We start from the raw sequence: 23,612 nt of genomic DNA, 5'->3' as shown, positions 1-23,612 counted from the left end.
GGGGAGTACTTTTAAGTACAAAACCAGAAGCATTTCAAAACAACATTCATAGTTTTACAGTATCTATTTTAAGTCTTACATGTAGTTTGTTAAAAACTAAAAATAAATCACAACCACACACCAGTAACAGCACTGTATACAGTGCTTCCATGACAACAGCCTATACATTTACCTCACAAAAGTATAAGCAAGCCACACCTGCTTCTTCCTGTATGAAAAGAGGGGTAACTTGTTAAAATAAAGTCACTAGGTAGCAATGCAATTTTCTAACAAGAGTTAGCAGTACACCAAACCATCATTTAAAATAGGGGCAGTGACCTCAAGCTATGACTGTTAAGATGCAGCTCAGGATTTTTCTCCTCTAGTCTTCCTCAGTGCAAATACTATGGATGGAAGGAAAGAGGCATCCCTTAAAATAAATCCAGTTATTTTGGAGACAGACCTCTTGGTTTGCCTTTTCAAGATCAGCACGTATGTGATCAGCAACAGGAGAAGACTCCTGGCTATCCTCTCCTCCTCTACAGCAAGGAATTCCAGGGAAACACTAAGGTGCCACAGCAGCATCTTTTGAGTATGCTTTTTCTTTACTGTTTCTTTTTAGCGATCTGCAGTGAAATGAAGGCCACCATCTTCTGATGATGTTCCTTCAACAGTGCAGGTTTTTAGCACAGGAGGAGCCAGCCATTTACGGACTTTGAATTCAACCGTAATAGACACTGAACAGAGAGACATCCAAGCTGTTTAAAAATATACCTGCAGCATATTCCACAACACTTAGCGGTAAGAGATTATCCTCCTAGATCTACAGACAGGAAGATAAGCATTTCCATTTTGATGAGGCGCAAGAGCTCGAGCAATCTTACTCACAGCCTCAGACTGTGGGGCTGATTGCAGGCGCTGGGAGTCCAGCCATCCCGTTACCGCTCCGCTGGCTCCTCTGCCCGTCCTGCTCCCAGGCAAACCACAGGGCCAACCTCCAGCTCCGTACCCTGCTGCTAGGCTAGGCTGTGGCTCGCTCCTTCACTGGCACAAGCCTTACCTGCTCAGGGGCTTTTCCTTCTCGGACTCATCTTGAATTACATCCTTGTTTCTACCTCTGTTCTATTCTCTCTCTCCAGTCCTACCCCGTATGTAATTCCCTTATATAATTCTGCTGATTTAATTCTCTAATCCAGAGAAGAATAAACAAACCTAACTAAAAATGGGTAGTTTTTTTTCCCGGGTTAGCAAATTTAAATGGTTGATGAGAGAATGCTATGAGCACCCCCATAAACGCAAGGGAGGCAACAAAACCAAGCTGGGAGCAGGCAAGCTGGCTATGACTCGCCCTTCGGGTATCTGTGAGCCAACAGACCAGTTCAGCTGTCTGTGAAACTGCAGGCTACTTTGGGACAGAGCACACAGAACACTAAAAATAAGCTGGACACTTTATATCCATCTCGAATGTAAAGAATCTTTCCAAAAAGTCTTGAGGAGCTTTACCCTTGCTAGCATCAGACTCGAGCACGTTTCCAAACTGAAGCATGTTTCCACACTATGCCCTCCTCCCTCCAATTTAAGTTACCACAACACATTAGCCAAGTACCAAGCCAACAGTAAGCGCCTTAAATTACCAAGTTACTCAGCAGGCTGCTGTAATTACATTGGCCATATCTATTTGTTTGTTATTGTTACAACAACAAACTGCCCCCGCCCTGCTCCGTGTCCTGCTACAATATCAAGACACCTTTGGTCCACTCAGAGGTGAATCATTTCACACGTTCCCAAATGAGACAACACCATAGAATGCGCGTTTAAAAATACCATTTATAAAAACAGAAATTTATTGTAAATTTAAAAAACAAACCGAGAGTAAGTTTCTTGATAAAAATTATTCACACAGCATTCATGTTGTGATTTTTTATTTTATTTTTGAAATGAAACCATTGTACATTGTACAAACCATAACTACCGATGGAATAAATAAGTGAAAAATTATACTGCTGTACAACACACACACACACAAATCATAAGATGGAAAACGATTAGGTATTGAAGAAAACAAAATTCTTTACACCTTCTAACAGGCCCTTAGATATAAAGAACATTCCAAAACATGACAATGTTTATGTATGAAGATAGCCACCCAAAACCAATATTTTATACTGCCTTGTTGATTATTTTTTGTTGTTTTGTAAGTGCCAGCACTTTTTGGAATGTTTAACAACTACTTTCCCAAGCATAAAAATTCCAAGGAATAGTTCTGCTATAAAATGTTTGGCTGAGTAAATCGCTTATTCGGAAGGCCTTCCCACATGTTCCACAAACTCAGCTAATTTACTTGCTTGCTTCTAGGTTTTTTTTTTTCGTTTTTTTTTCTTTTTTTTTTTTTTTTGTATTTATTTATAACTGAAGCTCCAACATTCAGCATTGTAGCAAGGAAGCACTTCTTGATATTTGCACTATTTCTAAAACATTAGCTGTATGAGAACTTTCAGTCATCTTGAAGAAAATTACATCTCTCCTTCTGCTCCACGTCTGAATGCTTTCAATAAACCCTTTTACAGTGAGTTCATAAAACAAGTTTCTGGTAGAGATAGGTCCAAGCCAAAAAAAGCTGGATTTAGATCTGGTTTCAAACCTCAGGTCGATTTGAATTCGATGTTCTGGTTTGGTCCCATCTGTACTTTCTGGCATTAAAATGTGTTTAATCACATCCGTTGGCCCATAAATGTTATCAGGCACTTCAAAAAAAGACTAATAACAGTCTTATACACTATTTTGGATTTCTTCATACCAGATAATGTCAAAGTCTCTTCCCTTAGAGACTGACAATAACAGGTCTAAGGAACCCAAATCTATCTGCTTGTTCAGTTGTCTGTTGTCACTAGAATCTCTGGTTTTAAAAAAAAGTTCTGAATGTATTCTGTATAAGCTGTAAATAAAGCATTACTACTTTCGAAATAAAGCCTCTAGGAATATGGTTATGATGCCTTGTCTTGTAAGCCACAGAACAATGAACAGTTCTGAGCAGAAGCCACAGGAGAGAAAAGGAAGTTTATAATTAAACCTGTTGATGTCAATAATGCCAATAAATGCTTCTATCTAATGAAAAATTTGAGGTATTTTTAGTGCTATTTATATATTTTATTTCTTCCTAAAGTACAGGAATTAGTTTCTAAATGAAAAGTCTATTTACTCCCTTGGAAAGTCTACAAAATTAAAAACTTGCTGCGATGCACCTGAAGATAGGGATTAGTAAACATGACTACTTGTCAGAGGTGGCATCAGATTTGTTTTGTTTTAGCATTAAAAACAACAGAAAGTTAGTAAATCAAAAATATTTTTAAGTTTGAATCTTTCTAGATTTGCCCATTTAATATATCAATAGAACTTCTCACAAAATATCACTTAAATCTGAATGTAATATACATACAAATCAATCGTCATTGACCAGTTATCCACATTTTAGGCATACACACAATTCAAGAGAGAATTCTACCGTTTCATTGCATATATTGTGCAAATATAGTTTTTTGGCTCCTCATTTCCTATTTTCAGAATGTTAATGGACTTCATGATCAGACCAGAAATCCCAAAAACTTATTAGGGAGCACACTGTTTTCATGAATGATTTGCAATCAAATTTTATTCAGTTAAAATCCAAAAAGTTTTATTCCAACATAAAGGAAAAGTTCCGAAACTGAATGTCATATGTTATTTGGAGTTCAATCCTACAAACATCTTATGGAAGGTCAGTATTGGCTCCCCACTCCTCCCTCCCTTTATTCCCTCCCCCCACTTCCCCATTGTATTTCTTAATAAAGTGGTAATTGCAAACGCAACGCAGTAGTCTAAGTGCAAGCCATTTTCACTATTGGAGAATTCAGAAATAAATAAGCTTAATGAAGAGTTAATTATGAAAAATGTATCAACTGGAAGCAATTTTTTTTTTCATTTAAAAAAGTATTTACAGTTCTTAGCTTACAAACTATATGCAACCATTTTCATAGCTGTGAGATCATCTTTTAAATTACAAGTTCCATCTCCCACACAAAGTGAAGACAGACCAAGGGCCTGATCCAGCAATACGTATGTGCGTACGGACGTACGCGCGTGTGTGTGCTGAAGTGAGAAACAAGCGGTTCCCACCGACACCGGGTATTTATAACTGGGAGCTCACCCTGGAAGTACAAAGCCCACTGTAAGATCAGGCCCCGTGACCTGATGCAGATGGTTCTGCACTCCTACGTGCCACCAATTTGAAGGGAGTTGCACATACTTTGTGCCTTTCAGTCGAGTTTAGCGTAAGCACACTTCAACATAATTGGAAAAGAAGGAACATTTCTAACAATGATGTAGGGACTATGGAAACAACAAGGCTTATTTACAAGACTTGCTGAAAGAAAAAAAAGAAACCCCAAATACAGTATTAACCTGGAACATAGAAGTAAACATCTTATAAAGAAACAGTACAATGAAATCCAGTTCAGTGAACACATGATATCAAAAAAGACCAATTGAAAATAAATTCACTGTGCATCAATCCCTTTGATCCTATTTATATACATAGTGGAACTTTTCTGTAAAGCAAGTTGTACCCAGTACAGAGATCTGGACCTAATACGTAAGTATTTTAACTGCTGTATTATAGTATATATTCAGATCTGGACTACAAATGGTAAACAGATCATGTTAACTTCTGATGAAGTTAAGTATTTAGAAGACCAAATTTACAGTTGCGAATGCCATGCATTCAATAAAAGATCTCCACTATAGCTGCTAAAATAAAATATCAAGCTCCTTTTTCTCCTTGGACTCCAAGAGTGAAAATGGCTTCCTGATCTGTATTTGTTAAAAATTTAAGCACCAGGGATTTAAAAATTAAAAACAAAACAACAAACCCCGAACAAAAAAGAAAAAAAGAAAAAAGAAAAAAGAAAAAGCCTTACTACATGGCATTATACAAACATAGGCCACTTTGCAAAGGAGACAGTTGCAAAACAACTTTTAAAAGTTAGCACTGTTTTCAGAACACAAGGCACAAAACAAAAGCAGACATCACGCCAGAACAATGAACTTCACATGAAAGCTAATACCTGACCTGTACCATCCTTAAATATCTTACAATGTTAAATAGAGAAATGAAAAAAAAAAAAAATACAGCAGCAACATAATTGTAATTTTGACTTTAGAAACAGTGCGTAGACCCCTCCTGAGTTGTTTACTCCAACCATTTCAGAGACAGTAACTTAAAAGTTCTCAATGTTTGTTTCACAGGAAAAAGTTTTCAGTGTCTGAGAAGTTAAACCTTTGTTAGGCTTTCTTGGATTTTTGCTTGGTAACTTGAAAAGTTAGGAGTTCTGTCCTCATCCAAGAGAAGATGCTTAAGTAAGGTTGTTCTATAATTAAGCCCACTGATGTACCTTACATAAAAACTGACCAGAAAAATCTATAGTCTAAATCTCTTCAACATTTTGTTGGGAAGCCTCTACTTTCATCTTTTTAGAAGGTGGCACTCCTTCAGAGTCCTTAATGAGGGGGAAAAGAAAAACAACCATGTTATCATTGCACTGAATTTCAGGCACCATAAACAAGAAGCATGATCAAATTCCCTGGTGCATCATTTGTAAAATACAAAGCATCCCTGGAAGCAAGAATGACACGACCAAGCGCATTTACTCCTCTACTTCCATCTTACCTCAACATCTTTACACTTCTTCTCATCTACAAAGGGCAAAATTCTAGTTCCAGGCTAAAAACCACAGTGAATATTCCAAGCAACAGCCTTGATGCATGGTTATATCTGGACTTCCCTCAGCTCCACACCTAGCACAAGCCACACCAAGCGCACACGAATTTTCCCCTGCTGTAGCCAAAGCAATGTCTACAGGACAGAACACGCCAGTTTGGAAAGCGCAAGGTGTGCCCCGAAACAAGCCAACCACCCACGAGGAAAACCAACGGACTGAGCAGTGCTCTGCCTGAGGATCTCGGTGTGAGGGGGACAACTGTAAGGATAACTTCTCCCACCCACCCAGAATTTTTCACTATACCAGTGAGTAAACATCCAAACATCTCGTCCACTGATTCTACAAAAATTAACTTTCCTAACTGCTACATGCTTTTACTTTTATAGAAGGTACTTATGAATGGTCCTCAAAGGGGTCTGTCCAAGTAGGTTAGGTCCAAGCAATTTATTAACATGAAATTTTGATATTCCCTTACAAAACTAACACAGACTGGTTTAGAAAACTGAAAAGTAAATCAGACCTATCTAGTCTTACTGTCCAAATGTTGTGAAATGCAAGAAGCCGCTCAAATTAACCACAAAACCAGATACATGTACATTTAATACTCTAAAGCTGCTTTACTGTTCTCACCTTTGGAAATGAGTCTAAATACACAACTGGCCTCCTTAGACTTTCTTTTTGGTAAAAATAGTCTTTTCCAAATTCCAAGTAATTGGGCTTTTGCACTTAAAAGTTACCTGAGAGTTTTTAGATGCCTCTGTAATTATATCGTTTTCTCCAGAGGACTGAATTTCTGCTTTCTCTGAACTATTCATGGAATTTTCCATTGAAGACTGTGAATTCTGTTCATCAGAGGTATCTGAAAGTTCAAGAAATAATTTTAAACAAACAAATGAAAGCATTCAGCAGGAGCTTTTAGGATGTCTTCTCATCAACAACATCCCAAACACATAAAATTTCACCCACGTGTAACCATTAATGGTAACATACATAACAGTATGAATATAATGAATTAAAAGCTCAAACTCCAGGACCAAAACCACTGGCTGCTGCCTCTGGAGAAGAACCTTCGCCTTCTCGCTGCCGGCAGCACACACTTGCTGGGATCAGTCCCTAGAGGGAGCCAAGCTCCATCACACCTCGCAACAGAACGATGTCAACACTACTAGCAAACAAGTTTCAACATGAGCTTTGCAAAAGGGTCTGACCGCAAGGAAACTTGCTTCAAACCAGAAATAAAAGGCAGCTACAAAAAGGGCTGAATTGTGATAACTAATGGACCTAAACCCATGTAGCTAAGGAGAGAGAATAAACTTATCTGAATCAAAATTCAACCATATATTTAAAATCCACTTTTTTTTGCTTGATACTATTTTTAAGATATTAATTCTGGTGCATACTTGTGGAGAAGTCTTCCAGCTTGTTAAAGCTCTTACCTGCTTCCAATGTTTTTGGGTTTTGTTTGGTTTTTTAAACCCTTCTCTCTCTCTCTCTCAAAGCAAGACTTACAGAGGACTCAAAGTTAAAGCACTCATTCACCCAAAGACAGGATAAGGGCACTTAAAATGTCTTTACAGGTTAAAGATCCCTGGAAGTTTAACACGGTATGGCCAGAAGCCCAGACTCAACCAAAAAAAAATTAAAAAAAAATATTCACAAAACAAACAAACAAAAACCACCACACAAACCCAAACTCCTCTGCTGTAAAAGGTCAGTTGTATTTCCTTCAGTACCCACATCAAGAACAGTGGAAGGACTGGAACCCATTCTTTCCTTCACCTCATTTAAAAATCCTTTTTGACTTGAATGAATTCTCAGAAGTACACATGGAGTTGTTTTATGAAGTGATCTCTCCCCAGGTCCCTGACCCAAGAAACATATAAATTTATTCCAGATGAAGAGAAACGCAAGATCAAAAATTTTTTCTGGACAACTTCGCTTAATGAAGATGACATAACCCGCAAGTAATGGGTATTTTTGTGGTGTACTGTATAAAATGCATCACAAGCATTTCTGAAAGTTTCTCTGACTGAATTCAGGATAAAGTGATGCCTGCGATGAGCAGTCTCAAAGATCATATTCAGCAAACTTGGACAGAATCATCTTCCTTCCATGTCTCACCAGAAAAGCATGTTCATACTGATAAAGAAACGAGTCCCTAGGGTCAGAAGGAATTTCAATTTCTGTTGTGTGTGTCTCAGCATATACTGCAACCTGAGCTAGGGAGCAGTCTGTGATGTGCCCATCTCCCCATGACAAAAACATGCTTAAGAGCAACTTCCACAACGGCCAGCTCGCTGCGGCTTTCTCTTCCAGTCACTACTGCTGCTGGCCTTTGGGCAAGGGCATCCGTATTTTAAACTGCCAAGTCCCAAGCTATTCCGATGCCTGAAATGCCTTGTTTACACAGCAAAATGTTCTGAATCCATCTGTTTTTTTGAGAAGTCCACAGTAGGCATTTCTGACTACTCAAACTGTCCCCTAGCTTCAAGGAACCTCCCTGACTGATTTCAGTGTAGTAACATGAGATAGACTTACAAGGTCATTAACCCTATTCAGTTGCATAACGTCACAACTCCAGGGGTTTATTTGATTGTAACACTTCAGTAGTTAAATAACTATTTAACAAATATTTAAACATGGCATATAACCAATAGGAAAAAAACACATTCATAGCAAGGGGTTTTGCCATTACTTCTCCCAGTAACTGGCTCTGGAACTAATCCAGAGAACTTGGTATGATTTTCCCTGAACCTAAATTTAGTCCAGGGAGCATGTATGCTATGTAACAACTTCACACAAGCAGGTTCAGGCAATATCAGACCTAGGAGTAAATCATTTACTGTGACAAAATACGCTAGTTGAGATTTTCTTTGAAGGATGTGGCGTTCTGATTTATTTCAATTTGGTGACAATTGAGTTGTCAAATTTTAACCCCAATTAACAACGGCAACATCTAACATACTTAACCATTCTGGTATTACCAAGATAAAAGCTCTAAATTTAAATTGGTTACTGGATCTACTGAGCTAAAAACTAAATCAGGAGCACATACTTTAATTGCTTTGCTATGGGAAGAATTCTGCAACCAAACCATTAGAATGGTGTTAAGGACATCTTTTATCTGTTGTAATAGGATGAAGAAAGTTATCTTCCCAAGAATATAAATACAGAGCATGTTTCAATTACCCAAAATACCATTTAAAGAGTGAGGTTCAGAACAATCTCTTGACCCATATGTATTTTTAATCTGTGCACAACTGCAGTACAATAACTGTAACAATTCCAGATAATTAGGACAGAATTCAGAGCTAACTTTTGAATAAATAACTAGCAGGGTTAAGAAAAAAGAAAGCTTACATTGAAGTTTACACAATTAAAAAAATAATTTCAAAGTATCTCAACTCTACTTTCACACTAGATAATGAACATTCACAGATCTACAAAAGTAGTACTTTCCAGGATTTATATGATTACATGGTAGCAGCCATTTTAAAGATTATTTTTAATTATTTCTTCTTTCAAGACTGAGATTATGACAACAATAAACCAAGTATTTTGTTAGTTTCCTCTCTGAAAAGACCCTGGATGTCAATCTGACCTTTCCAGTTGTATGGAAGGAACACCAGTAGGCCAGAGAGATTATGGCCCATTTTCATACAAATGCTGAGAATTCAAAAACCATTTATTTTAAACTGTTATTATTCAGTTCTTTAAATGGATAAGGAAATAAATGATACACTGAAGAATAACATTTTTTGTTTGGCTTTGAAGATGGTCTTTTCAGCTTACCTTCTGAACCAGGCTGCTCCTTTGCTTCTGTCTGAGTTTCGTCAGACTTTACTTCAGTGCCGTCTGCTTGTGTTGCCAAGTTCTGTTCTGGTGCTGGACTTGAATTACTACTGTTTTCTTGTTTTATTGGAGAAGCATCAGCTATTGAACTCTGGTTGCTATTGTCATCTGTTAACAAAAGAGTTAAAAACAAGAAAGTCTAATTCAACAAGATAAAAAGCACATCTTAATTCTAACATATTTTTCTTGTATTATTACCTCATAACAGACGATATAGTCTAGCTTGTTGGGGATCAAGTCCAAGCATTTAGACTAACATCATGACTAATTTTTTTCTACACCACTGCAATTTTGGTCTTGCAGCCTATGATGTAATACAGGAGTTTTCTAGCAGATAACTAAAAATCAGAAAACTTAACAAAAAATGCTCTAGTATTACACAATAAAACCAAGACTCAGAGCTCTTCAAAAAGAAACCAGAATTTTGTAACATGAGTAAAACAGGTCAGCTGAAGCAACAGTCTCATTTTGTAGTTCATATAACATTTAAGTTTAGCTCATCAAGTGTTCATGCTGCAGATTTACAAATACCCATCACTACAATGTTCAGATGAGCAGACAGTTTTTGAAGTGTGTCCTGACGGTTAAAAAAAAAACACAACAAAAAGAGCCCCAACAAAACCCCATCAAGGCAAAATGTAACATCCAGTCCCAATATCGATAGTTTCCAAGTGATGATTGTCCAGAATATTCTCTAGCCTCCAAAAACTTGGACCACAGTAACTTTCTGCAGTACACACCATGTCTCTGTAGTTAACAGGAAATACTCTGCCTGTACCCTACTCCTGTGACAACCAGACAGTGGTTTAAGTATCTCAGCTAATATTTTATGGATTGCAGCGGGGTGCAACTTCCTGTCATCTTTAAGACAGTCTAACAACCACGGGTAACCAAGAGGGAAGCTTCTGCTCCCTGAAGAAAACTAACCCAGCAGAACTTTATTAGTTGAACTACTAGCATGCAAGTCCATCTGCCTCTCTCTGCATCTGTACAATCATTACATCCAAAGGAGTTCAGAAACACATAGCTGGTGATGGGACCATCTCTTGTCAGAGCAGCTTGAAGCCAGACCAGACTAAGTTTATCATGAAATTATACAGTATGGCTTAAAAACACAAGTGATATATGATAAAAAAGCAAGTAGTATATTCACTTCATGGATGGGAGAAACAAGACAAGAAAATTAAATGATCTGACCAAGGCAAAAGCTAAGAAGTTTGAAGCAGATGAAAAATTAATCCAGATCTGAAAATCCTGCTCAGTCGTTTAGCTGCAAGACCATACTTGCTGTGAACGCTGCAAAAAACAACCAGGAGGCAATACAAATGCAAATAAAACTGAATTTACAACCCACTAAAAAGTGATCCCTTCTTATCAGCCTAAACAGTGCTTCATTCTCAGCCATAATTGTTATCCAAACACCTAGAAAGTAAAAAATGGAAACAGAGCTGAGCTGTGCAAGCTCCTCTGTAATAAACACCAGGTTAACACTCAACAGTTCACACTTTAAAAAAAAAAAAAAAAAAAAAGGATTTAAAAAATTGACCTAATAGTGCCTGACTGGCAAGCAAAAAAATGCTTCTTAACCAGTTGATTTCATCAAGCTGAAGCAGAAGGAAGAGACCACAGAACCAGAGCTCATTTTCTTGGCTCTTACAGAATTCTTTTGACCTGAATCACCTACAGAGTTAAAAAGTACAAAACCCACACAAATTACAGTAGGTGCCGCTGAGGCTTTGGGGGTCTTTTGGTTCTTCAAGCAGTAAACTCAACAGAGTTACTACTTCACCTGCATGTAGTATTTCGAACGGCAGATGTTTCTATTTTTATTTTCATATTTAGCTCCACTAACAACCTTTTCCCCACACACAGCCCAGATAAAAATGGCATTTAAACAACTGTTAGTACATCCACAGAAGAGAAGTCCAAAGACCCAAATGAGTATCTGATGTTGTTTTCACTTTGACTTAATCATGCTGTCCATACATCTAAGCAACAGAGAATCTGACACTGTCAGCTTATACCTTCATAGCAGGGTAATTGGGGCTGACCTTCTCCCACTCACCATGCATGTCCATCATCCCTGGAGAGGAGCTGTTCTCTGGAGTGGTCACTTCAGAGCCACATTTTTCATCTTTGCCTTTTTTCTTATTCTTATTTTTCTGAAAAACAAAAGGTACCGCAAACAAATGAGACTATCTCCATGAAGAGAAATCCACGTTGCAATGTAAAACCCTTCCCGCTCGTTACTTCTGTAAGCATCTCTCTCCATTTCAAGTGAGAAATAAAGCCACTGTAATAATAACTGACATTATCAATAATGCCCTAGTCCCAATAACTGCAGGGCTGTTTTTCTAATTGTATTCTTCATGACACAAAACACGAGGATATATAGGGGTTTAATCCAGAAATTCTAGTAACAGTGAGCACTTAAACATGTTTTTCATCTTCAAACAACTGCACAATTTTTGTAAAAAGTACAGAAGTCCTCAGTAATACCCCTCATTCTACAAACAGGGAATCTGAGGCACGATGATTAAATGGCTTGTGGAAACTGAGTCGGAGAACTTGGGAGGTGCTGGCTGCTAACTTTGTACTCCGTTCAAAGAGCTACAAAAGCAAGGTCAAAAGAATCTCTGCTACACTGGGAAAAAGGAAGAACATTGCTGATCAGAGGCAGGGCTAAGATTAATGGAAATACCCTATTTCGGAGCTCGTAACTCTGCTCACTGTACGGTTTATACATATCAACACATAGCTACAAAACTCAATGCATTCTCCCTTTCATACAAGAAAGCTTGTAGAATACACCTAGACAATATGCACGCATGCACAACAGGAATGATAACAGATCTAGAATTTTAACACTAAAGAGACAGCTTTTTACCTCTTTCTCAATGACCAACACTGCAGAGACCTCCTCCTTCTCTACAACTAATGCTGTTTCTTCATTAAAACTAAAAGATGGATTAAGAAAAATCAGATTGGCCTAAAACAGAGAGCACAAGCAAGACAGTCCTACATGAACAATAGGTCACAACATGCTCATGACCAAAAACCAGTATGGACTGCAAGGATTAAAACAAAGGAAGAGACAGTGGCATCCATCACGTGGAAAATCTGCGTCTGCTAAGGGATGCAGCATTTTCAATTAAGAGGTGACGTAATCAGTCTCACAGGAGAAAGAGCCAGCTGCACTGCTTTTGGAGGATCCTGTGTGCCTGCTGAGAAGACAATTAAAAGCCTGACTCTAGGAAGAACACTCAACAACCCATCCATTCAGGTAAGACAGTGTCCTCCAACAAGGGGAGGAACCAAAATCATAATCAAATATTGTCTAGGACTACAGAAGAAATTCAACAAGTGATATCTGGAAGGACTTTTCCATCTGTTTTAAATAGATTATTAGGCTTATTTTTAAACTGTATTTTTACATCAGAGAAGCCAGACTTTACTCCCTAATATGTGAAACAGAGGTGAAAGCACATGGACTTCTTTACCTTAGCAAAATGAAAGTTCAGAGGGGACGTAATCTTTCCCAGATTTGGTTGTGAGCTTTTTTTTTTTTTTTTAAGGTAAAAAGGACACTGTTGCCATAAGAGAAATACTGAAAAACGACTGCGAGCAATTCAAGCTGAAACGTTTTTTTAAAAAAAGTTTAACCATCAAAAGTGGTGAAGTTCTACAACAGCCTTCCGAAACTAGTAGGAGGAAAGAGCCTAGCTAATTCTAGTTCAAAGAAATGTCAAAGTGTCTTAGGAACAACATGGGGGCCAGGGGGGAAGTAATCTAATCTGTGTTCACTAAAATCAAAGACAACTTCCATTTGAAACATGAAGCAGTAAAAAAGATCCCATTCTCTTATTGTAATAAAAAGCAAGTATACTGTCTGCTCCTTCACAGGATGAAATCAGATATAAAAGGATGTCCACAACAAAACTAAATAGCCAAGATTATCCCTACCTGTTATTTCATTTAAATTATATGCACTTGTTTTAATTGTGAGAACTTCCAGAGCAAAAAGACAGAAACCTTACGGCATCAAGCCTGCAACAACTGCCGCTGCGCAACAGCCTCTACTTGAACAGAATGTGACTGTAGGACACTAAAGTAACTGATCTTGAACAAGTGTCCCAATTTCAGCAAATCTGGAGACTAAACCTAAAGATGACAGCTCAAAAAAAATACGATTAAACTCTGCACATAGAGACCGTTATATAAACCCATTCTTAACAGAGAATCTGACTTCAGGTACCAGTCATCTTGAAAATTCAATCAGAAACTCACTAGAAATTCTGTTTCGAAGTTCCATGGTACCCATCACGCAGACATACCTTAACTGCGGGAAAACCATTTCCAGAAGCCATAAGCCTAAATATCCTAAATAACCTAATTATCTCCCTCTCCCTCACATAGCACAGCTTTTTTCCCCATATGTATTATAAATAACAAAATCAAGACCAAACATTTGACAACTAGAAAGAATGAACAAGTTTCTGGTACAGAAACAAGGAAAGGTTTCCCAATTCACAAGGGGTTACTCCACAGAGATGCTGCTCAAGCTTTGGAAGAATACAAGAGGCTTACCACAACTCTGACAGTCACGGAAACCTGTGGTACAACCAAAGGTACAGAAAGAAACAAACTCAGTTAAAATAACACTAATCAAAAATAGGTCTTGGAATTTGGACTTTGAATTAGACAAGATCACGACACTGTCTTGTCTGAAAAAACATCATTTTACGCATTTATTAACACAGTAGTTTTCTTCCAGATAGGTCTTAACTCACATTTCAAATAAAGTAAAAGCACATGATAGCCCAAGGAAGGAGTACCAAGCTTAGGATAAATATTCTATTGTATCTTTAATTTACTGTGGTACCATGGATTAGTTTCCTCCCTTAACAGTATTTCAATTTATAAAATGAGAGCAATGTTCATTTTGAAAAACAATTTGTAAGCCCTATCAACTTTGATATTTACACTTATCTTTATGCCACATGATTTGTATCATGGCACATGAACAGTGCACACTAAGAACATAAACATGATGCATACATGAAACATTTATCAAGAGAAAACACACATTACAATAGAAGCATGTCTGCTTGGGCTGGACATCTTAATGCAAGTGATCTCAGTTCCACAGGATCTTCCTACCCTCACTTCAGTGTTTTGCACCTATTTTTGAGCAAAACAGCAGTGATGCACAGATAGGATACATTCTCTGCACAGCTTCAAACCAGCTACTTTCCTTTAAAGCATCAGACTGAAAGAGGGGAAAAGTAATCAATGTCTTCACCTTCCCTCCCTGCCTCCCATTATTATGTTAGAGAAAGGTTTCAAAAATCAGTTTCAAGCCGAATGTTTAACAGTTATCTGAGAACAGATCCAAGCTGACTCTGGGAAGACTGCCACCCACTGAACCATCACCATCACTTTCTGTAGAGATCAACATTTTCCCTACAGCTCTTCTATTCAAATGCTTGCAAGACCCACACCAGTCTTAGCTTAAAGGCTCAAAGAATAGAGAGCATATTTCTTTTGACTTTCCCTAAACATGAGTGTCTACAACTTGAAAAAAGCAAGACATCTGCAGGATACTTACATCATCGACTTTAGGCTCTGTTACTGGTACCCATTTGTAAATCCTTAGGGATGTGTCGCCAACTGTCACCCACTTCTTCTCCCTATAAAATTACAATGCAGGAGAAGTTAAACTTCGGATTCAGAAGAAAGGGATCTACTACTGTAAGTTGTCAAGGATTTAAATAGGCTATTAAGTAGGATGATCTCTATTACATCGTCTTTAGTACTGCATTGTGCAAATTGTTCTCTGCATTTCAAAAACTTGTTAGAGCACTGCTAACCTCCAGATTTCTCAGGGCTGTTACTTGACTAGGTGAGTAACTGCAGTAGCAGTAATAAGATCTGGATTAAAGATACAGTTAAGAAGAACAGCTATTGAAAATGCAGATTTAATGCCTACGATTTTCACTTAAGTTTCTAGAGAGCAGAAGAGGTTTTAGACAGACCAGTGTGTTTTGATTGTCATGAAACTGTTTAATGGCGTTAGAAATCTAAATGTATTTTGACCATCTGAGGTTTGGTTTTGGGTAGAAATTTGCTGCTAGCAATTTAACGTTCACTCAACACTCCTGTCAGACAGCTCAGAAATTCTAGCCTTGGAACCAACAGCCTTATTGGTAGCAATATGTGCCGTGATGCAGAATTCAGACTCTGGAGAGCCTACCTCTCTTGGAAAGGAAAGGCTGAGGCTATCAGAGGGAAAAAGCATAACCTACAGCACTCTGTGCAGACCCCTGCCAGCCAGCCGTGAAGTCGTGACATTGACAAATTGTGAAGGAAATCTGGCTGGAGGGCGTCACGCAGACACAGAGTGTGGAGATGGAAAGGATGCTGAACGCTTAGTTAAGGGGTTCGTTCCTTGAGCTCTTTACATCAGAATATTAAAAGAAGGTCCACAATGCCAGAGAAATTTCATCACATTTCTGTGATCAGTTTTCAGGTCACAGATTACCACTGCTGGTTCCTGGGTTTGTAATATAGCTCTGCAAATGGATCGATTAAAAGTTAACAACAAAGACCAATTCCATTAAATATTCAGGAACATCTGAAATTAATTTGGCATGAGATCTCAAGCATTTTTCTTTTTAAAAAACACATTTAAATAATAGATTTGGGACCCAGTTATAGATTTAAAAAAAAAAAAAATGTTCTTTGCAGGATGGGAAAAGCTGGATGTGACTCCAAATATATATATATGTGATAGCTCCATTTTTAGAAAGGGCTTCCAGAATCAAAAGCAGCCACATTGTACAAATGTCACAAACATCCTCCTGACTATTTGTTTTAGCTACTAAAGCCAATCTTATTTGTTTTCCCTTTAGAGGAGACACTTTCCTGTTTAAAAAAAAAAAAAAAAACAACAAAATGCTATATATGGCAATTTGATGTTTTAGATCTGTCCACAAGGATATTTTAATTAAAGTAAAAAACTTTCAGATTCATTTCTTTCCCACTACTCTTCCTGAAGCACAGTTCTTCCTCAATGTGTTTAGATACATCCATTTGGGTACACTAGATGGCTAAAGTATGTCAAAACCCAATTTTACGCTAATTTGGAGCTCTACTGCTAGATGTGATAAAAATGACAGTGGAGATGAGGGCATGTCAATAATGAGAGCATACTTAATTGTGAAGAGATGATCATGAATAATTCATTTTTTTTTAAGGATACAAGACAAACTAAACTTATTTCTACTTAGGAAAACCTTTGAAATTATGAAAATAAAACCAGCTGGGGTTTTGTTTTGGGTGTGGGGAAAGGTGAATAAATGCTTTTAAAAAATCAAGACTTTAGTCTTTTCCTACAGCAAAATATTACTTAGAGATGCTGCACTGGAAAACCAAAAGTTCAAGATACCTGTTAGCATCTCAAAGCAGCCTCACACAGCATCTTCACTGGACAGACTGTAGAACACAGGAGGAAACCTATATTAGTAACTTTTTCCTTCTAGTATTAAAGTTAGCCCTGACATTTTAATTCTTTTGAGCTTCTTAAGTACCACTTTAAGTTTTGATAACCCTCAGCTATAGGGATTTTTTTACTGAATTCAATACACAGTAATTCAGACAACAATGGGAATAAGGATATTTTGTGATGGAAGTACACCAACATCCCAGTCCTGCAAACACTTATGGCTAAAAAGAAAACCCAACATCACACTGCTATTATTCAAATATTTTACATGTGTAAGCATTTACAGTATTGAAGGTTTAAGACCATTAAAGTATTAATAAGAAAAAAGAAGACAACCTCCCCTAAAACTTAATAAAATCATTGGCAGCACAGACACAAATTTGTTAACAAAGAAACGTAATGATTTTCAGACATTTAAGATCAACAGGGTAAAATAACTTCAGGATTTAAGATGTTTATTGCAAATAAAGCTTCGAATATTATCTGTAATACTTACTGCCTTTCCATTTCAAAACAAAACCCAAAAATCAAAACAACCAACCCCCCCAAAAAAAAACCCAGGCCCTCCAAACCACTTCTACTCTGAACACCCACTTTTTATCTTTTGTGCAAAGACACCATCCCAACCTGCTGATCAGGGACTTTCCTTTTCATTTAGTTAGAATTGACAATTTACTGATGCTGCCCGTAACAATAAGTTTGCTAAATGCTGCACAAACTACAACATACTCTTGCTGACCAAATGCCGGAGTAGGAACGAGGAATTAATGAACTCTTGTGCCCATTCTCTTGTGAAACCTTCATTAGTTTCTCCAACTGTTTGCCTGTCTGTAAAACGGATCTGCCGTTGAACCCATTCATCCTGAGACCCTGACCAGAATTCCACCCCCATAACTCTATTCCACCTTTGTGAAGCGATCACTAGGCAATGTTTTTTATTGCACTGTCCCCTGTTATGCTATACTGGTTGACCTCTATATTGACTGGTGGATTGGAAAAGGTGCTTGATGGAACACCATCAACCTGAGAGTTAATCAGGCTAAAAATGTGGCAGTTATCAACTTTACTTGCTCACGTCTAGCTGACAAACTCCACAGCTTTACAAAAAAATGTTTTTTCTGGTTTCAAACCTCTCCTGTTCCTCCATGAATGACTCAGGAGTAACAACACTGGAAAATGGCAAAACTTAAAATATATACAATAATTTCTCTTTCTTTTAATCTTCCACACTGAAAAGTATCTTAAATACTTTAGTTGTAGTAAACTCAGAGACTAATCAATGCAACAGAAATAAACCCTTACATTTATCTCAAATTATCTTAAAGCATTTTAGAATTCTGAACCATATCTGCACAGCATTTAAAGGATAGCCAAGGATACACAGGGTAAGCATTAGTATCAACACTTCTTTAGTGCTTGTGCCTGAGGCATACTAATATCATAGAACTTATATAATTATACACTCAATTCTCCATTCTGAATAGCCCAAGACTCTTCAATATATTTATATTTTGTATATTAACACTAAAGCTCCAAAGATGAATATCAAATTCCATGTATAAAAGTAATATACCGGTGAGCAAACACAACAGTGTATATTACACTTATACATAAAGTGTCAAAGCAGCTTCTGCAGCAGCAACGAGTGCTAGAAACATTTGATGGCACAGAAACAGAAAGCCTTTACTGCCAATATATTATCATTCAAGAAAAGGCTTTCACACTTGTTTGGCCTTTTACCGTGACTATCATTTATCACAGTGATCTGTATTTACACAAGGATTTGCTCCCACATACCCCATCTTCTGTTGATGATCACGAAGTGACGTCATAATGCTGAATTTATCACATCACACTCACTTGCATTGCAACAGAGTTTGGTGAAAATCACAGAATTATGACCTCCCTGTGGGATCAAGCAAAGGAGAAAGGGGAATGGGAAAGAAAATGCCATTATTATACACAAAAAGTGCTGTCAGATGCACAAAAAAAGATTTTTTTGAAACGTAGGCTTGCTTTTCAGAGCACGCCCATTGCTATGTAGATGTTTGTCTAGTGACTAATGTGAAGTAGCCCCAAACACACATGGTGTTCCTTGACCACGCTGCAAATACAATAAAATACCATGTAGCATGAATGGACAAAGACTAACGGTTAAGGACACCTTCCCTCTGAGTTTATCTAAATACGGTGCATTTTAGGAGTCCCCTTTAACTTACACAGGCTAGAATGTTTTTAAGCCGGTTCTGCTAGGTTCCACGTTGCAACAAGCACCTTTTCTTACAGTAGAAACACGGCTTGTGCATGACAAAACTCTACCTTTAACATACACCCAACTTCCACTGAAGTCAGACAGCATATCCTGGCTCAAAAAAATAATCATGAGCCAGAAAAAACATATCGTAATTCAAGCATGATAACAGCATGTTTGGGCCACTCCAGTACTTCAGTACAGTCCCTGCACATAAACTGGGTACGTTTACTTCAACTGCCACTACCTGAACGACAACGCAGGAAACCAAACACAGCCAATATAGCCAGACTAAACTAGGGTGGCAATCCAGTAGTAGCAAACGGTTTTTTTCCAAAAACATCATGTTAAGAAGTTCTATGTTATAACTACTTTTCAGAGCAAAAGCCTATTTTAAGAAGGAAGCATGAGCAGCAAAACCTGCAGAAGCTCAATCTCAGAGCATTACATACCACACAAAAATATTTCAGCAAGTCTGAATGGAGACAGTGAACAGAAAGCTACAGCAGCATTGTCTAGAAATTCCCCTCTAACTGGCCACAGCTAACAATCCCAACCAACGGTACCGGGTAACACTGCCCGTGGTGACTTTGCTCCTCAACTTTTACACAACATGGTTTGTTTTAAGCCACAACCCAAGTCATGTCTGGCTCTACAGCCAATTCCCTGCCGTAATAAATACCTAGCACTTTCCGTAAATACTTTCATCAGTTGTCCAGGTTCACCTCTTCTTCATAAGGTGCTATCACTATCCCTAGATTAGGGCTTTGATGGGTCAGAAAAAGGTCAACGGACTTCTGCAAAGATAATGCAATTCAAAGACAAGGCAACACAGTGAGATTCCCTCATTCCTGGTGCATTCTCTAAATCAGGGTACCTATCCCCATCAGCCACACCACACCTCCATCCTTAAGATGTTTGCACAGTTGCCCAAAAGCTCAGCAGTGCTACATACCCACGAAAATTATTTCACTGCCTCCCAAGACGTCCTATTGCTTATGCTTGCCTCCTGCCCACTACTTGTCTTTTAGTAAATGTCTGCAGTTTCTTTCATTTAATAAATCAGACTTTTATAAATCAAGAGTGTTTCCAGTATTTTTCTAGTGCTGGTTGAGGACACAACAGTTTTTGCCTCTTTCTTGAGAAACCATTTAGAATCTACCCATACCCATCAATCTTCAAAGACAAAAAACAATCCTGTACCTTTCAAACTCATTGAGATAAATTTATCCCAGAGGATTTTTTAAAATAGACTGAAAGAAAAACTGTAAGTACTGTTAAAAAAAAAAAGTAGAACTACCCTCTTAGCCATGGAAGTTTAACATTTCTCCCACACAAATACAACACAACCATGTATCCTGTAAGACACGTGCTTTGTGTTTTCAAAAATAGATGCTCATTCATGAGAGTGGTTTAAACAAAGGAGATATGGTTACATTAATCTCAAGATAAAAATGTAACAACTTCACTGTTTACTACTAAGTTCCAGTAATACCAGAAGTGCTAGGTGCTCTACAAACACACATGAAGATAGGGTACCTGCATCAAAGGGCTCTCTGTCTAAGAACAAACACTAATTTTCTAAGGAACAAAGTCTGCACTGATGGAAACTGCTTTCCAATAGGCACGTTCATAGATGTGGCAGTACAGGCATTCAGTACCGCTGCACAGCAAGGCTGCTGCACACCTTCACAGATCGATGAAGCGCAGGGCAGCACGCACCAGAGACACTGTCCGCTCACCAGAGTTTACATCTCGGTCTGCCTCTCTACTCATCCTCGGCACGCTGCGCTCCGAGCGCACAAGTCACAGAAAACTCTGTTCTGTGAAATGTTGGATGCAAAGTATTTTAATCTTCAGTGGCTGCATTTCCACAGAAGAGCTGTGGATGGCAACAAATTGCTCCTATTATGCAAATGAAACTGCACACTTGGAAATTGCCTATGTGGCTCTTCTGAAGATGCAGGAATTGCTAGCGTGTAAAGTTCAACTTAACAAGCCAAGTCGTCTCAAAACATTTAGACCACAAAACACAGAATCTCTTTTGCTAATTTCTCATTGTACTTGACTGCAGTTGGGGGGGGGAATCATGACATTCACCTTCAAATTATGTTTCCTTTAAAAATAAGAAAAATGGTTTATGTAAATACTTGTGAGACGCACGCACAAAAAGCCATATGAATACTTCTGACAATAATCAAATGAAACATTGCATGATTCTGTACAGGAACCCTTTAAAGCAAGTTGTCTCTCATGAGGGTTAAAACATACAAAAAAAAAAATCTATTTACACGGTAAGATTTCTGTTTTATAGAGGAAGCCATAGCAACTGACATGATGGCAGAGAGCCCTTGCCAAAAAATAAATTAAAAATTTTGTTGAATGGCCAAGCTTCTGCCTCTACTCCTCTCTGAAATCCACAAACTAGGATTCAAAGGAAGTACACCGCGCTCATGAATGAAATACCTACAGACAAAATAGTCCCACACATCCAACAACGCTCCCGTTTGAACAAAAGTCCTGTCACACCGCTATACATTGTTCTGACCCTTCAAAGCTGGCCCGCCAGTCAGCAAACAGCACTTAAAAACACCACCCGAGTAGAAGAGAGTTCCTGAAACCAACCGAAATGCGGTGCTCGGGCTGCTCGGGCTCCCTGCACAATGGCTGGATTCTTTGAAATCCCCATCTCGTGCCCTGCGTTATTGGACACACGTCCCGATTCTTTGTCCAGCTCAAGCCAACGGGCCCATTCATGTGCTCAAGGCCATTTAAAACGCAACAATTCATTTCACCCTAATAACGAACACGTTTAATTCTGTATTTCGCTCTTCTTTTAATGAAAGCCAAGCATTAGCTGTGGATTGCAATAGAAGTGTTCCCTTATTTCACCAGGCTCAAAACAGCTGAGTTATACAGATTAATACTAACCCAAGGGATTTCCCCCTGGATTTCAAATGTTTAAAGAAAGTATTTTAAGATACATGCACAAAGACAACTGAACAGTCAGTCAACTTGCTGGAAGAAAGATTCACTCTCGAGTCACACTGGCACTGCTCTTTATCCCGTCCAAAAACCCTGGACCCACTGTGCAGAACATTGCAGTGACTGTTTTACTGTATTGTTTAAACACCTCATGTTGATTTTCCTAACAAAAGCAGAAAAAGACAAAAGCGGGAAAATGCCAAAACACGTTTAAGGCCTAACAAAGGGGAATTATTTCACTAGGGGTACAACCTTTAATTATATAATTTAAAACAAATTCCAGCGGCAATTACGCGCTCTCTCCTGCTCCGCTCGGGATTTACAACCGCCGGAGCGTTTGTGGGAGACGATCCTGCTCGGGTTTGCTGCGCTTACGCGCAAACCTTGGGAACTTGGAAGGTAAAATAAATAAATACGTGTGTGATAATAAAAAATAAACTCTCGGGCGCTTTACAGGGGTATTTTTAACGTGTTTTTTTTAAAAAAAAAATACTTCTTTGAGCACTATTTCCACACAGACCCGGCGGCGGAGCTTCCCCAGGCCCGCTCCTCGGGGCCCTTTGTAGGGGAGGGTGGCGGGAGGAGCCCGGCCCGACCCGCCGCCCGCCCGCCCCCGTCGCCGCCCGGTCCGGCCCGGGATCCGCGGTGCGGCGGGCCGGGGGGTCGGCGGGGAGCGGCGGGGGTCGGTGGGGAAGGGGCTCGGCCGCACAATGGAGCCGCCTCTCGCCCTCACACGCCGCCGCCGCCTTCATGTGACTCGCAGGAGCGAAATGGCTTCTGGGTGCCGCCGGCTCCCCGCCCCCCGCGGCCGCCCGGCGAGCCCCGGCCCCGTGAGGGGACGGCGCGGGGGAACGGAGGGGAAAAGGGGGGGGCGAGGGGGGGGGCGCGGCGGTGAGGGGGGAGGGTGAAGGGGGGCGGGCGCGGGGTCCCGGCGCGGCGCGGCCCGCTCACCATTTGCGCACTTTCTCGATGGCCGCCATCACCCGTTTGATATCATCCTTCGCCCGGCTCCGGGTCTCGGCCCGTACCGACCGGCCCGACATGCTGCTGGCGGGGGCGGAGGGAGGGGGGGAAGGGGGGGGGGGGGAAGGGAAACGGGGGGGGCGGGGGTGGACGACGGCGGCGGCGGCCTCAGCGGGGAACACGGCGCTCGGCGCTGCTCGCGGCGTCCGTCCGTCCGTCCGCCCGCCCGCACAATGCTCCCTCCGCTCGGCGCGGCGCGGCGCGGCTGGGCTCGGCGCGGGCTCGGCTCCGCCCGCCCGCCGGGGCCCGCGCACTGCGCACGCGC

At 39.5% G+C, this 23,612-nt stretch overlaps 1 protein-coding gene across 2 annotated transcripts; it reads right to left on the bottom strand.

Annotated features, from left to right (window-relative positions):
- Nucleotides 1–1,884: 1,884 nt before the first annotated feature.
- BCL7A (BAF chromatin remodeling complex subunit BCL7A) lies at nucleotides 1,885–23,549 on the bottom strand. Of its 2 annotated transcripts, XM_074887126.1 has the most exons (7): nucleotides 23,276–23,365; nucleotides 18,886–18,994; nucleotides 15,193–15,274; nucleotides 11,650–11,746; nucleotides 9,525–9,692; nucleotides 6,470–6,591; nucleotides 1,885–5,510 (listed from the first exon to the last, which is right to left on the bottom strand). In XM_074887126.1, exons 2-7 carry the CDS (start codon nucleotides 18,918–18,920, stop codon nucleotides 5,439–5,441), a joined length of 576 nt encoding a protein of 191 aa, XP_074743227.1. In that variant the 5' UTR covers nucleotides 18,921–18,994; nucleotides 23,276–23,365; the 3' UTR covers nucleotides 1,885–5,438. The 2 variants fall into 2 exon arrangements, with proteins under 2 accessions (XP_074743227.1, XP_074743226.1); XM_074887125.1 differs by lacking the exon at nucleotides 18,886–18,994 and having other exon boundaries at nucleotides 23,276–23,549.
- Nucleotides 23,550–23,612: the final 63 nt, after the last annotated feature.

Source organism: Strix uralensis, chromosome 17 (assembly GCF_047716275.1).
Source record: "Strix uralensis isolate ZFMK-TIS-50842 chromosome 17, bStrUra1, whole genome shotgun sequence".
Lineage (NCBI taxonomy): Eukaryota > Metazoa > Chordata > Aves > Strigiformes > Strigidae > Strix > Strix uralensis.
This window is presented reverse-complemented; position numbering and strand designations above follow the sequence as displayed.

What these genes read in the sequence shown, in the direction of transcription:
- BCL7A (XM_074887125.1), bottom strand. Translation starts at nt 23,367, where the DNA reads ATGTCGGGCCGGTCGGTACGGGCCGAGACCCGGAGCCGGGCGAAGGAT. An exon ending in CAGAGCCTAAAGTCGATGAT is followed by an intron (nt 11,747 to 15,192) that starts GTAAGTATCCTG and finishes TTTGTTTTTCAG; the next exon opens with AAAAATAAGAATAAGAAAAA. An exon ending in AGGGATGATGGACATGCATG is followed by an intron (nt 9,693 to 11,649) that starts GTGAGTGGGAGA and finishes TTTTGTTAACAG; the next exon opens with ATGACAATAGCAACCAGAGT.